The 18090-nt window shown below is 37.5% G+C and overlaps 1 protein-coding gene across 2 annotated transcripts in view; it reads left to right on the forward strand.

Annotated features, from left to right (window-relative positions):
* Positions 1–18090, forward strand: part of Ap2b1 (adaptor related protein complex 2 subunit beta 1) — a 115000-nt gene that overhangs the window by 64996 nt on the left and 31914 nt on the right. Inside the window, exons 15-18 of one of the 2 annotated variants that reach the window (XM_077800392.1) lie at positions 4532–4573; positions 5399–5545; positions 7345–7490; positions 17515–17644. In XM_077800392.1, coding sequence (XP_077656518.1) covers positions 4532–4573; positions 5399–5545; positions 7345–7490; positions 17515–17644 — 465 coding nt within the window. The remainder of the gene's footprint in view (positions 1–4531; positions 4574–5398; positions 5546–7344; positions 7491–17514; positions 17645–18090) is intronic. The other variant, XM_077800393.1, reaches the window with a different exon arrangement.

The following is an 18090-nucleotide window of genomic DNA, read 5'->3' on the forward strand; positions in this document are numbered from 1 at the left end:
CATTCTTAGTGATAACAGCTATTATGATTTAGACTGGGGACTGGGGGAACTATACCACTAGCAGAAAATTTGAACTTAGGCATCAGCTAAAGATCTTTAGGAGAATTCTCATTTTTTAGCATTTGAAATATTCTTTTCCTAAAGTTGGCACCTCTCCCTCCTTCCTCGGTGCTGATTCATTTGGCCTGTAACATTATTTCCTTCATGGAGAAAATGGCAGCCTCAGTAAGGCAATCCTGGGAACAATGGGCTGTGGATAACTCCAGGAGACACTTTAAACAGTATCTAGATACCTGAGACCAGAAGTGAAGCCATTTTCTACACTCTTTCTTTTTCACTCCTGACTCCTATTAGCTCACTGGATAACTGATATCACTCTGAATTTCACAAGTATTAATTTAATATGGGTTCCTGATAAGTATGGCCCAGAGAGTATTCCCTAATAGATGAACCTGACTCTGAATAATACCAGCAACTGAACTAGAAATGGTTATTGTCTAGTTCAGGCTGATATACAACCAGTTTCCTGAGTTTTATTCAGCTTTATTAATTATTATTTTTTTCTTAATTTTCTGCTTCATCCTGCTTGTCACTATAGTAGATAGGTAAGGCCATTTACTGGGTAACTGGCTTCCATCCTTGCTGTCATATATTTATTACTCACTGTCCCTGTTCTAGTCATTGTGCTAGCACCTTGCCATATTTTTGGAGAGGAGGATAAGCTTCTCTTGGGACCTTTTTTAGTTAAGAGAAAAGATGCAGAATAAAGTCTGAATGAGGTATAGTTAGAAAACACATATTGAAGTTGTTCTTTGTCTGTACTCTCGGGATATGGCACAATTAGGTGAAATTTTACATTACTGGCTATGTGTCTCTGATACCCTTTGGGCCTTGTCTGTGTCAAGTGAGAGTTTGTTTTTTTTTGTGGGTTTTTTTTTTTTTTTTTTTTTTGGTGTGTGTGTTGTTGTTGTTCTTAGTTATACATGGCAGTAGAATGTATTTTGACATATCATACATACATGGGGTTGTACATGATTCTTGTGTTGTACATGATGCGGAGTTACCCTGATGTATTCATATATGTATTTATATTCCTATATTTTCACATAGGAAAGTTATGTCCAATTTATCTTTCCCATTCCCATCCTCCCTCACTCTCCCCTATTTCCCCCTGTCCAATCTGGTGAACCTACACTACTCCCTCCCCTCTGCTATTGTGAATCCACATCCACATATCAGAACATTTGGCCTTTGGTTTTTTGGGATTGGCTTATTTCACTTAGCAAGATAGCTTCCAGTTCCATCCATTTACCAGCAAATGCCATAATTTCATTCTTATCTATGGCTGAGTAATATTCCATTCTGTATACGTACCACAAGAGTTCTTGATTCATCTAGCTAGTTGTCTCTGATATACTTATCATAAACAAAGGTGTCTCAAGGTTGTTTTTCAGTTTCTTCCATTGTTTTGAATAAAATTGACCACAGGAGAGACTATATTTGTGTCTTTTCCATCTAAGACAATGTTCACATGATATTCAAGGAATAAATTCTAAATAAAAAGGGCTATAAATGGGTCTTTATTTTTTTGTTCTAAAATATCCAATGAAAGGGCTGGGGTTGTGGCTCAGTGGTAGAGTGCTTGCTTAGCACATGTGAGGCCCTGGGTTCGATCCTCAGCACCACATTAAAAAGTAAATAAAGATATTGTGTCCGACTACAACTAAAACATTGAAAAAAAATCCAATGAATACTTTTTCTCAATACCTTTTATTGTATTTAGTATATTTACTACTGTTTCCTTTCCATTTGTTTTGTTTTGGATTTTTTCTCTTTACCACTGAGTGCCAACCAGGTCCATAAAAAATTCTCTCTAAGCTTAGGTTCTAAGCCTGGCCAGAGGAGGAAGTGGTGACGGGATAAAGAGTAAGCCTAGTAGAAGGTCATAAAACCACCTCAAAGTATCAGTACAAATGAGATGTTTTGTAGAGCCCTTTCCATGGTTTTTGTGTTTAGCCTTTCCTCACCTTCCTTAGAAAGAAAGGTTTTTCTTTCTTTTTGTCCTAATTCTGACCTCCTTTTTCAGAAGTAAGCTCTAAAGTAATTTCTGAACAGATGAACCATGTGTACCCCAATTAATAATTAATAATGTTTTTAACTTCAGCTATACATGAGAATCAACTAGGGGAGCTTTTCAGAATTGTGATACCCACACTACCCTTTAGAATGATTAAAGCACTGTCTCTGGGAATAAGACTCAGGCAATAACATTTTTTAATTTTTAATTTTTTTTTTTTTTGAAATGGGGTCTCATTATGTTGCCAAGGCTATTATCAAATTCCTGGGCTCAAGTGATCCTACTGCCAGCAGGAACTACAGGAGTGCACCTTTGCTCCTGGCTAATAGCATTTTTAAGGCATCAACACTCCCCTCCCAACAAAGACACACAAACAGATGATTGAATGATTCCATTGTGTATGTAAGTTTGAAAATCATACTTATTTGTACATAATAGAAATAGTTATTAGTATTTGAAAGTTTGAATCATAGTCTAAGAAACCTCCAGATTTCTATAAAGGGGAAATTAAAACTTAAAGATGTCCACAAATTAGACTGCCTTTGCAGACATACTTTGTGCAACTTTTTAAAAAAAAAATCTATGCTCCAGTATTAGTCTGTTCATTTTTCCTAATCATGGTTCTATTCCTCCTTTTTCAGCCTTTGTTCATCCTGTTTGAGAAATACCCCTCCTCTGTTTTTACATTTTGTAATCCCTCTCATGATAAACACACATTACCACTTCTTTGAATCTTGTCTTCATTATTCTTCAACCAGAAGGAGGTTCTTCCCTTCAGAACTTCCCTCTTTTTACTTTAGTATTCTGTATGATTTCACATTCATGTTTTATTTCTCCTGCCAGTTTGAAAAGCCTAGTTCTGTTTATCTGTACAGCCCTCTTATTGCCTTGCTTTGCATCTTTGCATGCCTTGCATGCAGTAAATGTTATATAAGTCTGTTTGAATAAAAGGAATTTCATGATTTTCAGATGTCATGCTGCAGATGTGTGCTTTTCTAGAACCAGGGGAAAAGCAGATGTGTAATGTCTTTTCTATTTGCTTTCACGCTTTTCCAGTTATTCAAATTCTTGGCTGGGATGACCTCTTTATTTAACTATGTGATTTTTCATCCCATGTCTCACCATTTAGTAATCTTCAGGAACCAGCTTCTGGAAATGTTGACTCTGGTTTGGAGTGCTCTGTAGTTTGTTACAGAGCAAGCTTGTTATTAAGTGACTTCTAAGTTTATTTTCTGAGCCTGGAAACAAAATTTTGTGATAGACCTCAAAGGCTTTGAGTGTAGATTGATTTTTAGGTTTTGGCAACACCATTTTATATACTATTATAAGTTTATAGACAAGGTAAATAAATCCTCTTTCCCAAATCCTGAAGATGCATTACAGTTTTGTTTTTTAACAATCACAGCACAATGATCTCTGAATTTCTACAACTGATGAAATAAAATAAAAGAAAGTTTTTAGACTTGTAGTCTATTTTTAGAGGAGACAAAGCATCTGCTTACTATTGTAGGTACATAGAACTAGGGAAGAAGCAAATATGGAACTGTAGCAAAAAAAAAAGATTATGCTTTGAAAACAGTGTCATTAATTGTATATGTGTGTGCGCTAAATTTCTTGCATGCCAGCTATTTTCAGCTTCATTCTTCTTTAATATTTTTGTCATAAGAGCTTGCCTTCAGGGTGAATTCAAAATGGGCAAAACTATAACAATGTAGAAATTGTTTTCCTGTCAGCCAGCTAATTCAATTAGTCTAATTCCCTCATGCTTATCATTCTTTTAAAAGACCTACTCCAAATAAATCACAGCATTTCCCCCTTAGTTGTATTGACTTTGAGAGGGCTTTGAAGCATTGCATGCCTATCCACTTCTCCCCAGGCAGGATGTCTTTCCATCCCAGCTGTTTTCTTTCTTACAAACGTTCGAAACATCACTTTTGTTCCACCTATAATTTTTGAAGCTTGAAATTGCAGTCAATGCTGATTTGGTTCCCACCATCTCATTGAGGAAGCAGGTTTTGTGGATCAAAGCTTATTTTGGTCTTTCTTTACTTTTCCTTCCCCCCCCCTTTAAATTTCTTTTTAAAGAATTAAACATTTTAAACATTGCTGCTTGGAAATAGAACTTCTTGGAATATGCAAACTCTTTTAATCTTGTTTGGGTTTGTGCCTGTGTATCCTGGTGGAAAGACTGGATCTGAAACATCCCTGAGATGTCCCAGCTCCATTTTCTTTCCAAGTTTTCTCAAAACTGCCACACCCCACCACTACTACCACTTGGGTTTCCCTAGGTCATATTTCTTTACAATGTAGAATTTTCTTAGGCTTTGACAGACAAGTTGAATGGCATGTATTTCCAACAACTCGGTAGAGCAATTTTCAGATTCTATATGGGCATCTAGTACTTAGCTAAATGAACTCTACCTCTCTCTCCTCTCTCTCCTTTCTCTCTTTCAGCTTGGCAGTGACCTTGGCGGGGGCATTGGAGGAAGTCCGGCAGTAAGTGCCATCCGTTTTTTTCACCATGGGAAGCACTGCTCCCTGATTGATGCCTTTCCTTTGCACTCATTATTAGACCAGCCACTGCTGCTGTCTAGCACTGCACACCAAAACCTTTATAGTAATATGAGGAGTAGATAGTAGTTTAGGGTTATTTGGAATCTTTGGAGTCATGTGCCACATGTGATCTAGGGACATCTTCAGGGATTGCTCTGGTGCCTATAGAGATCTTTGTGTTTCTGACATTAAAGAGCTGAAGGAAATGGAACCTCCCATCTTGATGAAGAATGCTCTTATTCCCTGATGTCATCTAGAAAGAACTTTAGAAAGTCACCTGGACTCAGTGAGACTCCTCATTAATGGGAGTGTGAATACCATCTCCCCCAGGAGAGCTTCCTATTAGATATTTATGCCTAAATGGGGACATAATATTTGGCTGAACCCAAGTGGAAATGAAACTGCTGTTTAAGTTGGATGCTTCTCCCTCTTTCTATAGAAATCAACTTCCCCTTTATTAGGGTATCTATAGGCCTTTTGCACAGAATCATGGAAGCTAAAATTGGAAACAGAATCTTGGATCACTATGTTCCTGTATCCTGCTGAATGCTCTTGCTTGATAAGGCTTCTGAAGAGTGTGTGTATCTTATTAGTAATGAAAAAATAACTTTGATGACTAAAAAGACAATATACTAATCTGGCAGCTAAGAATATCATTAATTATGGTGTTTTCTTATTGATATATCAATACTGCTAAAACTAATAGCATTTTAAGGACTGTTAATCTGTTCTTCCTGATCTTCTCTCTCCCTTTTCTCTCCCCTGCAGGTGGGACAGTCCTTCATCCCGTCATCAGTGCCTGCCACCTTTGCTCCTTCACCTACTCCTGCAGTGGTCAGCAGTGGTCTAAATGACCTATTTGAACTTTCCACAGGGATAGGAATGGCACCTGGTGGATATGTGGCTCCTAAGGCTGTAAGTAAAGAGTTAGCATAGCAATATGTTTTTTCCCTCTTAATGGACAAACCCAAATCACTTCTAACATTTGTGTTACTTCTACTATTAACACATCCAAGATTTGGCTCTTGTACTGAGGAACTTGAAAGAGAAATATAAGACAACTTCAAAATTACACTAGGAAGCATTGTTAGAATCCTTGTTAAACATTTTTATAATTAGATTTAAAATTGGAAATATTAAGTATTTGGATTTTGTTCTCATGTTTAGAAATGTTGACTAGTTTGTCAACAGTAAAGTGAATCTAGTGAAAATCTGATATATGGTACATAAGCAGGAAAAAGATACAGCAGAGAGAAGTACCATTTTTCATTCCTTGTTCCTTTTATTCTCCCTTCCTTATTGGTATTACATATGGATTCTAGAGTGCTCAGAATTACTTTTCATGTATTTTAGTGGACCTCTTTAGAATTCTGATTGAGGTTTGTGTCTCAAACCTGGGACTCTTCCAGTCTCAACCTTGCATAATGTCATTCATGGTGAAATTTAAATACAAGGCAGGGAAACACCCTGTAAACAAAGCTTATTTAAGCTCTTTGGAAAAGTACTAAATCAGGCTTGACTTTATTATATCTTGATTTTCTGAAGACCAGCCTATCTGCTTGCTTCCTGATTTCTCTGCCTGCTCATCTAACTCTTAGGGGAGGATCCTTGCTATCAAGATGTAGACCAGTTGTCTATTCCAGGAGACATAATGCTGTGCATACAGCCATTGCAGAGAATAACCAAACTTATGACAAAACAACCATAATGTTTTGGCACAACTTAGTATTGTAAGTGTATCTATAGGGTTATCTTGCATACCAAAGAGGTAGTGTCACATTTCTTTCTCATCAACAAAATATAAGAGTGCCAAGTTTCTTATATCCTTCTTCATTGGGTATTATTCGGTTTTTCGAATTTTGACCCTCTGATAAGTAGATATAAAAAAACTTACAAGTGTTTATCTTTTTCTTCTTCCCCTCCTTCCTTCTTTTTCTGTATATTATCATGATTATTCGCCGCCCACAAACTCTGGTTTTTTGTCTTAGCTGATCAGAACAGCTCATGAATTTCTAATTTTTTAAAAAAATGTTTTTTGGGCTGGGGTTGTGGCTTAGTGGCAGAGCACTTGCGTAGCATGTGTGAGGCACTGGCTTCGATTCTCAGCACCGTATATAAATAAATAAAATAAAGGTCCATTGACAACCTAAAAGAAAATTTTAGGTATAAGCCAGTAATGTCACAGTGGGACCAAGGGGTGGGTAATGAATCAATTATATGTATGAGAAAAGGCATTCAGATTACTTAAGCAAATCTTGAGTATTTACTATTTATCAGAAACAATAGCAAGAGTTAAAATATAGGTAAGACATGGTCTTTTTCCCTAAGAAGATTACTGATAATGATGAACTTCTTAAAAAATTATACTGTCAGAATTTTTCTTTTACTTGTATTATGTTTTGGTAGTAATACTCAAAAACAGTAAAATTACCAAGTTAACCAGAGGATAGAGAAAGGGCCTGGGTCACCAGTAGATGGTTGTTTTCTTTTTGTTTTGGGTTTTTTTTGCGTGTTTGTTCTTAAATAATTGAGAATAGTCACAAATTTCAGAAAATACTACTTTGTCCAGACCCTTCTTGACTTGATGTTTATGGCATAAAAATCACCATAATTGCCTGAGGAAATGAAATCTTGGCTTCATCTTTATTTGTTAAAAAAGGAAATAACATCAAGATAAATCATATCTTGTTGTCTTGGGCTTCATACTGTTTCAGGTCTGGCTACCAGCAGTAAAGGCTAAAGGTTTAGAGATTTCAGGAACATTTACTCACCGCCAAGGGCACATCTATATGGAAATGAACTTCACCAACAAAGCTCTGCAACATATGACAGACTTTGCAATCCAGTTTAACAAGAATAGGTAAGAAATAAGAGTCCCTGGCTTGATGTCAACGTAACAGAGTACTTTGTGTGTAATAAGAGAATGTTTCATTTAACCATGGGTAAAAAACTCACAGGTGGGCAGATACTCAATTTAGAGTGACCCTGGGATCAGGATCTTCCTTTTTCAGCTTCAACTCTGGAGGCCCTGGATAATTTGAGGCACGGGGATGGGGTAGGGGTGTACTCATCCATGTGTTTTTTTGTTTGGAGATTTGGTTTTGGTTTTTTTGGTACTAGGGATTGAACTCAGGGGCAGTTAACCACTGAGCCACATCCTCAGACCTTTTTATCTTTTATTTAGAGACAGGGTCTCACTGAGTTGCTTAGGGCCTTCCTAAGTTGCTGAGGCTGGCTTTGAATTCATGATCCTCCTGCCTCAGCCTCCTGAGATGCTGGGATTATAGGCATGTGATTCAATACATTGTGTATTTAAATGTGTTTTAAACAATGAAATCCTTTAAACAGACTTATCCATATGGAATGAAAAAATCGGAACTTATTTATTGTTTTTTTTAAAGAAGTCTAATACTAGAATTTTTAAATAAAATAATTAAAACAAACTTAATTGGGATCTATTTGTTCAACAAATAATTGTTAAGCATATATATGCCAGACATTTCTAGATACTGGTGCTTTAGTTGAGAACCAAAAAACCTGATGTCTAAAGTTTATGTTTTGGTAAGAAAAAACTAGTGTACACAGAGGTGTAAGAAATATGGAAGACGGTCTGCATGTTAAACACATAATTGTGTATAGCTCTTAGCAATGAGTTCTTGGCCTGGATAATAAAAAGAACACAGAGAAGTAAAATGTTGGTCTTGTACTTCTCAAACATCATTGTTTTATTAAATTTTGTAGTTCAGGAAACTGGCTGCTAGGCTTCAACAGTGGGTTCATTCATTTGTAAATACAAGATATACAACTCTGCTTGTAACAAAGTAGTAATTGGACCCTCAAAGCAGATTTAATAAATTTGTTAATGATAATTTGCATCAGTGATTGATTTATTTCTAATCATATAGAAATACTTGGTGTCTTGGATTTGAGAATTTGGCACATCAGAAATAATTTTAGGCTAGGATTGGTGTGGCACATGCCTATAATCTCAGTGGCTTGGGAGGCTGAGGCAGAAGGACCTCAAGTTCAAAGCCAATCTCAGCAAAGGTGAAGCTCTAAACAATTCTCCCTGTCTCTAAATAAAATTCAAAGTGGGGCTGGGGATATGGCTCAGAGGTCCAGTGCCCCTGAGTTCAATCCCTGGTATCCCCCCACCCCTGCAAAAAAAAAAAAAAAAAAAGAAGAAGAAGAAGAAAAAGAAAGAAAGAAAGATTATTTTAGTACCTAGAAGCTTGTGTTTCCTTCTGTTAAGACCAGTTATTTTTCCAGTAATTTTTGAGTGGTTGACCCTGCTAAAGGCCACGGCTGTTAGGGAAATCCTTTGTTGTTTGTTTTGTTTTGTTTTGTTTTGTTTATTGGTTGTTCACAACATTACAAAGCTCTTGACATATCATATTTCATACATTAGATTCAAGTGGGTTATGAACTCCAAATTTTTATCCCAAATGCAGATTGCAGAATCACGTCGTTTACACATTCACAATTTTACATGATGCCCTATTAATAACTGTTGTATTCTGCTACCTTTCCTATCCTCTACTATCCCCCCTCCCCTCCCCTCCCATCTTCTCTCTCTACCCCATCTACTGTAATTTATTACTCTCATTGTTTATTTTCACATTCCCCTCACAACCTCTTATATGTAATTTTGTATAGCAATGAGGTTCTCCCTTCATTTCCATGGAATTTCCCATTTCTCTCCCTTTCCCTCCCATCTCATGTCTCTGTTTAATGTTAATCTTTTCTTCCGGCTCTTCCTCCCTGCTCTGTTCTTAGTTGCTCTCATTATATCAAAGAAGACATTTGGTATTTGTTTTTTAGGGATTTGCTAGCTTCACTAAGCATAATCTGCTCTAGTGCCATCCATTTCCCTGCAAATTCCATGATTTTGTCATTTTTTAGTGCTGCGTAATATTCCATGGTGTATAAATGCCACATTATTTTTATCCATCTATTGAAGGGCATCTGGGTTGGTTCCACAGTCTAGCTATTGTGAATTGTGCTGCTATGAACATCGATGTGGCAGTATCCCTGTAGTATCCCTCTTTTAAGGTCTTCAGGGAATAGTCCAAGAAGGGCAATAGCTGGGTCAAATGGTGGTTCCATTCCCAGCTTTCCCAGGAATCTCCATACTGCTTTCCAAATTGGCCACACCAATTTGCAGTCCCACCAGCAATGTACAAGAGTACCCTTTTCCCCACATCCTCACCAGCACTTGTTGTTGTTTGACTTCATAATGGCTGCCAATCTTACTGGAGTGAGATGGTATCTTAGGGTGGTTTTGATTTGCATTTCTCTGACTGCTAGAGATGGTGAGCATTTTTTCATGTACTTGTTGATTGATTGTATGTCCTCCTCTGAGAAGTGTCTGTTCAGGTCCTTGGCCCATTTGTTTATTGGGTTATTTGTTATCTTATTGTCTAATTTTTTGAGTTTTTTGTATACTCTGGATATTAGGGCTCTATCTGAAGTGTGACGAGTAAAAATTTGTTCCCATGATGTAGGCTCCCTATTTACCTCTCTTATTGTTTCTTTTGCAGAGAAAAAACTTTTTAGTTTAAGTAGGTCCCATTTGTTGATTCTTGTTATTAACTCTTGAGCTATGGGTGTCCTATTAAGGAATTTGGAGCCCGACCCCACAATATGTAGATCGGAGCCAACTTTTTCTTCTATCAGACGCAGAGTCTCTGATTTGATATCAAGCTCCTTGATCCATTTTGAGTTAACTTTTGTGCATGGTGAGAGGAGGGGATTCAGTTTCATTTTGTTGCATATGGATTTCCAGTTTTGCCAACACCATTTGTTGAAGATGCTGTCCTTCCTCCATTGCATGCTTTTAGCCCCTTTATCAAATATAAGATAGTTGTAACTTTGTGGATTAGTCTCTGTGTCCTCTATTCTGTACCATTGGTCCACCCACCTGTTTTGGTACCAGTACCATGCTGTTTTTGTTACTATTGCTCTGTACTATAGTTTGAAGTCTGGCATCGCTATACCGCCTGATTCACACTTCCTGCTTAGAATTGCTTTTGCTATTCTGGGTCTTTTATTTTTCCATATAAATTTCATGATTGCTTTATCTATTTCTACAAGAAATGCAGTTGGGATTTTGATTGGCATTGCATTAAACCTATAGAGAACTTTGGGTAATATCGCCATTTTGATGATGTTAGTTCTGCCTATCCATGAACAGGGTACATTTTTCCATCTTCTAAGATCTTCTTCTATCTCTCTCTTTAGGGTTCTGTAGTTTTCACTGTATAAATCTTTCACCTCTTTTGTTAGGTTGATTCCCAAGTACCTTATTTTCTTTGAGGATATTGTGAATGGAGTGTTTTTCCTCATTTCCGTTTCAGAAGATTTGTCGCTGATATACAGAAATGCCTTTGATTTATGTGTGTTGATTTTATATCCTGCCACTTTGCTGAATTCATTTATTAGTTCTAGTAGTGTTTTTGTAGACTCTTTTGGGTGTTCTAGGTATAGAATCATGTCAGCCGCAAATAGTGATAATTTAAGTTCTTCTTTTCCTATTTTTATGCCTTTAATTTCTTTCATCTGTCTAATTGCTCTGGCCAGTGTTTCGAGAACTATGTTGAACAGAAATGGTGAGAGAGGGCATCCCTGTTTTGTTCCAGATTTTAGAGGGAATGCCTTCAGTTTTTCTCCATTCAGAATGATGCTAGCCTGAGGCTTAGCATAGATAGCTTTTACAATGTCGAGGTAAGTTCCTGTTACCCCTACTTTTTCTAATGTTTTGAACATAAAGGGATGCTGTACTTTGTCGAATGCTTTTTCTGCATCTATCGAGATGATCATATGTTTCTTATCTTTGAGTCTATTGATGTGGTGAAAAACATTTATTGATTTCCGTATATTGAACCATCCTTGCATCCCAGGGATTAATCCCGCTTGATCATGATGCACAATTTTTTTGATATGCCTTTGTATCCGATTCGCCAGAATTTTATTGAGGATTTTTGCATCTAGGTTCATCAGAGATATTGGTCTGTAGTTTTCTTTCTTTGAGGTGTCTTTGTCTGGTTTCAGAATCAGGGTGATGTTGTCCTCATAGAATGAATTTGGAAGAGCTCTCTCTTTTTCTGTTTCCTGAAATAACTTGAAAAGTATTGGTATTAATTCTTCTTTAAATGTTTTTTAAAACTCCGCTGTATACCCATCCGGTCCTGGGCTTTTCTTGGTTGGTAGTCTTTTGATTGCTTCTTCTATTTCATCCATTGATATTGGTCTGTTCAAATTGTGTGTATCCTCCTGACTCAGTCTGGGCAAATCATATGACTTAAGAAATTTATCGATGTCTTCACTATCTTCTATTTTATTGGAATATGGGTTTTCAAAATAATTTCTAATTGTCTTCTGTATTTCTGATGCATCTGTTGTGATATTGCCTTTTTCATCCGGTATGTTAGTAATTTGAGTTCTCTCTCTTCTTCTCTTTGTTAGCATGGCTAAGTGTCTGTCGATCTTATTTATTTTTTTGAAGAACCAACTTTTAGTTTTGTTAATTTTTCAATAGTTTCTTTTGTTTCAATTTCGTTGATTTCCGCTCTGATTTTTAATTATTTCTTGCCTTCTGCTACATTTGCTGTTGTTTTGCTCTTCCTTTTCTAGGGCTTTGAGATGAAATGTGAGCTCATTTGTTTGTTGGTTTTTCCTTTTTTTTTTTTTTAATTTATTTATTTTTTTAGAGAGAGAGAGAGAGAGAGAGAGAGAATTTCTTTAATATTTATTTTTTAGTTCTCGGCGGACACAACATCTTTGTTGGTATGTGGTGCTGGGGATCGAACCCGGGCCGCACGCATGCCAGGCGAGCGCTACCGCTTGAGCCACATCCCCAGCCCTGGTTTTTCCTTTTTTTGAGGAATGACCTCCAGGCGATGAATTTCCCTCTTAAAACTGCTTTCATTGTGTCCCATAGATTCCGATATGTTGTGTCTGTATTTTCATTTATCTCTAAGAATTTTTTTATTTCCTCCTTTATGTCTTCTGTAACCCATTGATCATTCAGTAACATATTGTTCATTTTCTGATGTAGGATTTTTCCTTTCTTCTTTTATCATTGATTTCCAGTTTCATTCCATTATGATCAGATAAAATGCATGGTATTATCTCCACCCCTTTATATTTACTGAGGGTTGCCCTATGGCATAATATATGGTCTATTTTTGGGAAGGATCCATGTGCTGCTGAGAAAAAAGTATATCCACTTGATGATGGTTGATATATTCTATATATGTCAGTTAAGTCTAGGTTATTGATTGTGATATTGAGTTCTATAGTTTCTTTATTCAACTTTTGTTTGGAGGATCTGTCCAATGGTGAGAGAGGTGTGTTGAAGTCACCCATAATTATTGTGTTGTGGTCTATTTGATTCTTGAACTTGAGGAGAATTTGTTTTATGAACGTCGCAGCACCATTATTTGGTGCATAAATATTGATAATTGTTATGTCTTGTTGGTGAATGGTTCCTTTTAACAGTGTATAATGTCCTTCCTTATCCCTTTTGATTAACTTAGTCTTGAAGTCGATTTTATTCAATATGAGGATGGCCACCCCTGCTTGCTTACAAGGACCGTGTGTGTGGTATATTTTTTCCCAGCCTTTCACCTTCAGCCTGTGTATGTCTTTTCCAATCAGATGTGTCTCCTGGAAGCAGCATATTGTTGGATTTGTTTTTTTAATCCATGTTACCAGCCTATGTTGCTTTATTGGAGAGTTTAAGCCATTATCGTTTAGAGTTACTATTGATATATGGTTTGTACTTCCAGCCATGTTTGATTATTTATCTTTTTTTTTTTTTCTAATTTAGTTTGTTTCTCCATGATTCGCTTTCCTCTCGTCCTCTGTCTTTACCGAGGCACTTCCCACTGATGGTTTTGGTTATTGTTTTTCATTTCTTCGTCGTGTAGTGTTTTGCTCAAGACGCTTTGCAATGCTGGTTTTCTGGCTGCAAATTCTTTTAGCTTTTGTTTATCATGAAAGATTTTTATTTCGTTGTTGTACCTGAAGCTTAATTTTGCTGGATACAGAATTCTTGGTTGGCATCCATTGTCTTTCAGTGTTTGAAATACGTTGTTCCAGGATCTTCTCGCTTTCAGCGTCTGTGATGAAAAATCCTTTGTTAAGCCTTATTGGTTTACCCCTGAATGTAATCTGCCTCCTTTCTCTTGTAGCTTTTAATATTTTCTCTTTGTTTTGTATATTGGATATCTTCATAACAATGTGTCTTGGCGTTGGTCTACTCTGATTTTGTGTGCTCGGTGTCCTGTATGCATCTACAATTTGTATATTTGTTTCCTTTTTTATTTCTGGAAAGTTTTCTGTAATTATTTCATTCAGCAGGTTACTCATTCCCTTGGTTTGAATCTCTATGCCTTCCTCTATCCCGATGACTCTTAAATTTGGTTTTTTTATGTTTTCCCATATCTCTTGGATGTTTTTCTCGTGATTTTTAACCAGCCTTTCTGAGTTGGCTAGTCTCTTTTCACAATGATATATTTTGTCTTCATTATCTGATGTTCTGGCTTCTACTTGCTCCACTCTGTTAGTGATACTCTCATTTGAGTTTTTAATTTTGTTTATAGTTTCTTTCATTTCTATAATTATTGTTTGATTTTTTTATAATCTCTATCTCCTGATAAAGATGCTTAACTTCTTCTTTTATCTGTTTATGTAATTCATTTTCAATGTATTCTTTCACTGTTTGAATTTGCTATCTCGTATCCTCTTTAAGGTTCCATTCCATCTGTCTAAGGTATTCCTTGAGTTCCTTATATGACCATTTTTCTGATGGCTCTAGGTCCTCCTGAATATTTAGGCTGCCCTTCATTGTTTGTACTCCTTTTCTTCCTTGCTTTTTCATGCTGCTCATGTTACTTCTTGTTCTGTTTGACTGCTGAGTTACTGTTTGCTCCTATAAATTTATTTGATGCTTGGGAGAAAAGGTATTAGAAGGGAAGGGAAGAAGACACTAAAGAGAATGAGAGTAAGCAGATAGAATTCAAGGAAGGGGGAATAAGAGAATTGAAAAGACAAATAATAATAAAAAAATGAAAATTAAAATTAAAAAAATAAAAATAAAAAATAAAATAATAAAAAATTATAATAAAATTTTAAGAAATTAAAAAAAATTTACAAAGCAACAACAAAAAAAGAAAATTGAAAAAAAAAAAACGAAATTAAAGAAAAGAAAAAAAATTAATAAATGCAGTCTTAGAGTTTGATTAACTTCTCTTCCAGTAGGTGGAGCTGTGCCCACTGGGCCAAGCTTCTCCTCTCAATAGGCGGGAACCAATCACTGTGCAGCAGCTCTTCCTCCCAGACTGGGCAGGTCTCCAATCCTGGGTGCCTAGGGCCTTCTCTTGTGTGTAGACACTTCCCCTCTTTTCCTCAAGCCAGGCCCCACTCACTGGTGACGCTCACCACAATACTGGCTACACGCCAGATCTGCTGCTCCTGGGAGCTCTGTTTTCATGAACGCCTGGGCACACTCTCCCTGTTTGCCATACCCTCGGACCCTAAGTTTGTAGAGCTTGGGGCTGAGAACTCCCAGCGAATTGGCTTACCCTCCGGTAGCCACACCCCCGGTAGCTGGTGCAAGGGACCTCAGTTGTCAGCACTGGTGGGAGCGGTAGCCGGGAGTTCCGCTCCACGAGACCCACACCACTCCTGATTCGCTTGGTCTGGCTATCGAGCTCACGGGGGAGGGGGGAGGGGCCCTTAAGGTTTCCCTGCTGTGTGGAGAGGGAAGGCTAGGGGATTACACACCTGCTGCCGCTGGTTTCAATGAATTTATCTCCTCCGCCGTGTTTTGGTGACGTCAGTTCTCTGCCATGGTGGTATCCCATACAAATGCTGACAGTTCGTTCCCTTTGCCGGGTGACCAGTGTAACGGGTGGGTCCTGGCTGTCTCTCCCAAGCCCGGTTTCAATCCTGTGGCCACTGCCTATGCAGGCTCCGTTGGCATTTACTTCCTTAGGATCAGAAGAGCCGACCAGTTTTTTCGGTGGGATCGTTAGTGCTGAGTCATAGTGGTTTGGCTGCGAGAAGCAGGCGAACGAGAGCTTGAATGCAGCCGATCCCGGTTCGGTGTGTGTTCTGAGAGGCCCAGACTGTTCGCCCAGATCCACGTCAGCTCTGCATTGCCTAGTGATCCTGAGCAAACAGCATTTAGACAGTTTACGACTCCCTATGCCCGTGAAGCTGAAGGGGTCAGAGACTTGATCTCTCTGCGCCCGCCGCCATGTTGGATATCTGGATCTATTTCTTTTGCTTCATTCTTCAGGGAAATCCTTTGTAATAAAGGAAATGTGCATAACCTGCATTCCTCTCTACTTGTCTTTTGCCTTTTATTCTGTACTTAGAAGAGCAATTGGAAGATTTGGAACCATGCCCCTGCCATGTGTTCTGTCCCAGTAATAATTTAGGCCCTGGGTTCTATTCCCAGGACTGCAAACAGTCCTTTTATATAATTTTTTATTAGTTATAGAGGACACAGTATCTTTATTTTGTTTATGAGAATCAAACCCAGTGCCTCACACATGCTAGGCAAGCACTCTATCACTGAAACATAATCCCAGCCCAACAAATATTTCTCTACCCATTCTGACAATTGAAATAGATAGTTAATTATCTCTAATCATCCCTTTAGTTATTTTATAAATACCATAGCCCTGACTTCCTTTCTAAAGCTATTTAAAGCACAAATTCTTATTTATTTATTTGTTTGTTTGTTTATTCATTCATTTATTTATTTGGTTTGGGGTACTGGGGATTGAACTTTATAGATACATCCTCTACCACTGAACTATATCGTAGCCCTAAAGCCACCTATTTTTATCCATTTGTCTGTTGACAGATACCTAGGCTGGTTGCATAACTTGTCTGTTGTGAATTTTGCTGCCATAAATGTTTATTGATATTGATATATCACTCTAGAATGCTGATTTGAGCTCACTTAAACACATACCAAGGAGTGAATAGCTGGGTCATAGGGTGGTTCCATTTCTAGTCCTCTGAGGAATCTCCATACTGCTTTCCAAAGTGGTTGTACTAGGTTTTTCCCACATCCTCACCAGGGATTGTTAACAGAATGGGAATTTTTTTTTTTAAATATTTTTAAATTGTAGTTGGGCACAATACTTTTATTTTTTAAGTTATTTTTTAAAATACTTATTTTATTTATTTTATGTGCTGCTGAAGAACGAACCCAGTGCCTCGTGCGAATGCTAGGCAAGCGCTCTACCACTGAGCCAGAGCTCCAGCCCCTTATTTATTTTTATGTAGTGCTAAGGATTGAACCAGCGCCTTGCACATGCTAGGTGAGTGCTCTACCACTGAGCCACAGCCACAGCTCCCAGAATGGGGATTCTTAAATCTTCTTTCCAAAATTATCTAAGGAAAGATTTTTTTTTAATATATATTTTTATTAATTATTGATGGAGTTTTATTTATTTGTTGATATGTGGTGCTGAGAAACCCAATGCCTTACACTTGCTAGGCAAGTACTCTATCAGTGAGTCACAACCCCAGCCCTCAGGAAAGATTTATAAAAAGAAATGCTTATCAAACCTCTCTAGTGGCATGATAAATGGAATAAACTTTGAGAATAAGAGCATTAGCAAAATAGTTCGGTACTTAGGAATGTTTTCATTTTCCTCAAATGCATTTAATGGAAATCAGAGGTATGACATCATCAATGTTATAGCAAGTTGGAATTGAGCAACTTGTTTCCTACTATTCCTTCCATTTAATTGTATTAAAAATGTTTTTGTTTTTTTTCAAATGAAGTAGAAAGCCATTGAAACTGAAAGATCTGGCTAAATCTTGATTAATTTCTATGATTTCTTCATCCTCTCTTCAAGCTTTGGTGTCATCCCAAGCACTCCTCTGGCCATCCATACACCACTGATGCCAAACCAGAGCATTGATGTCTCCTTGCCTCTCAATACCTTGGGCCCAGTCATGAAGATGGAACCTCTGAATAACCTACAGGTCAGTTTTACTTTACTTGGGTAGTATTAGATGATATCTTGCCAATTTTTCATTTTTATATAAAGAATTCCTTTGTAGTAGCCCATGTATCTTTGTTATAACAAAATACTTGAGGATGGGTATTTCATAAAGAAAACAGATTTATTCAGCTAGCAGTTTGGGGGGTCCAAGAGCATGGTGCCAACACTTGCTTGCCCCTTGGCTTCATCAAGTGGTGGATGGCATCCTGGCAGGAACATGTGTGAGAGGGAGAGGTGACGATGACCAGACAAGAAGCCAAAGAGCAAAGTGGGGCCAGTCTTACTCTTTTTATAACAACTTGCTCTCACAAGACCGGAGCAGAGTCCCATAAGGACTTCCTTAATGTCTTCCAAAGGCTGGGTACCCAGTGACCTAACCTTCTCCCACTAGGCCATCCTCCCTTCTTCAACACCAGCATAACTAAA

The sequence above is a fragment of the Urocitellus parryii genome, chromosome 7 (genome assembly GCF_045843805.1).
Source record: "Urocitellus parryii isolate mUroPar1 chromosome 7, mUroPar1.hap1, whole genome shotgun sequence".
Taxonomy (NCBI): domain Eukaryota; kingdom Metazoa; phylum Chordata; class Mammalia; order Rodentia; family Sciuridae; genus Urocitellus; species Urocitellus parryii.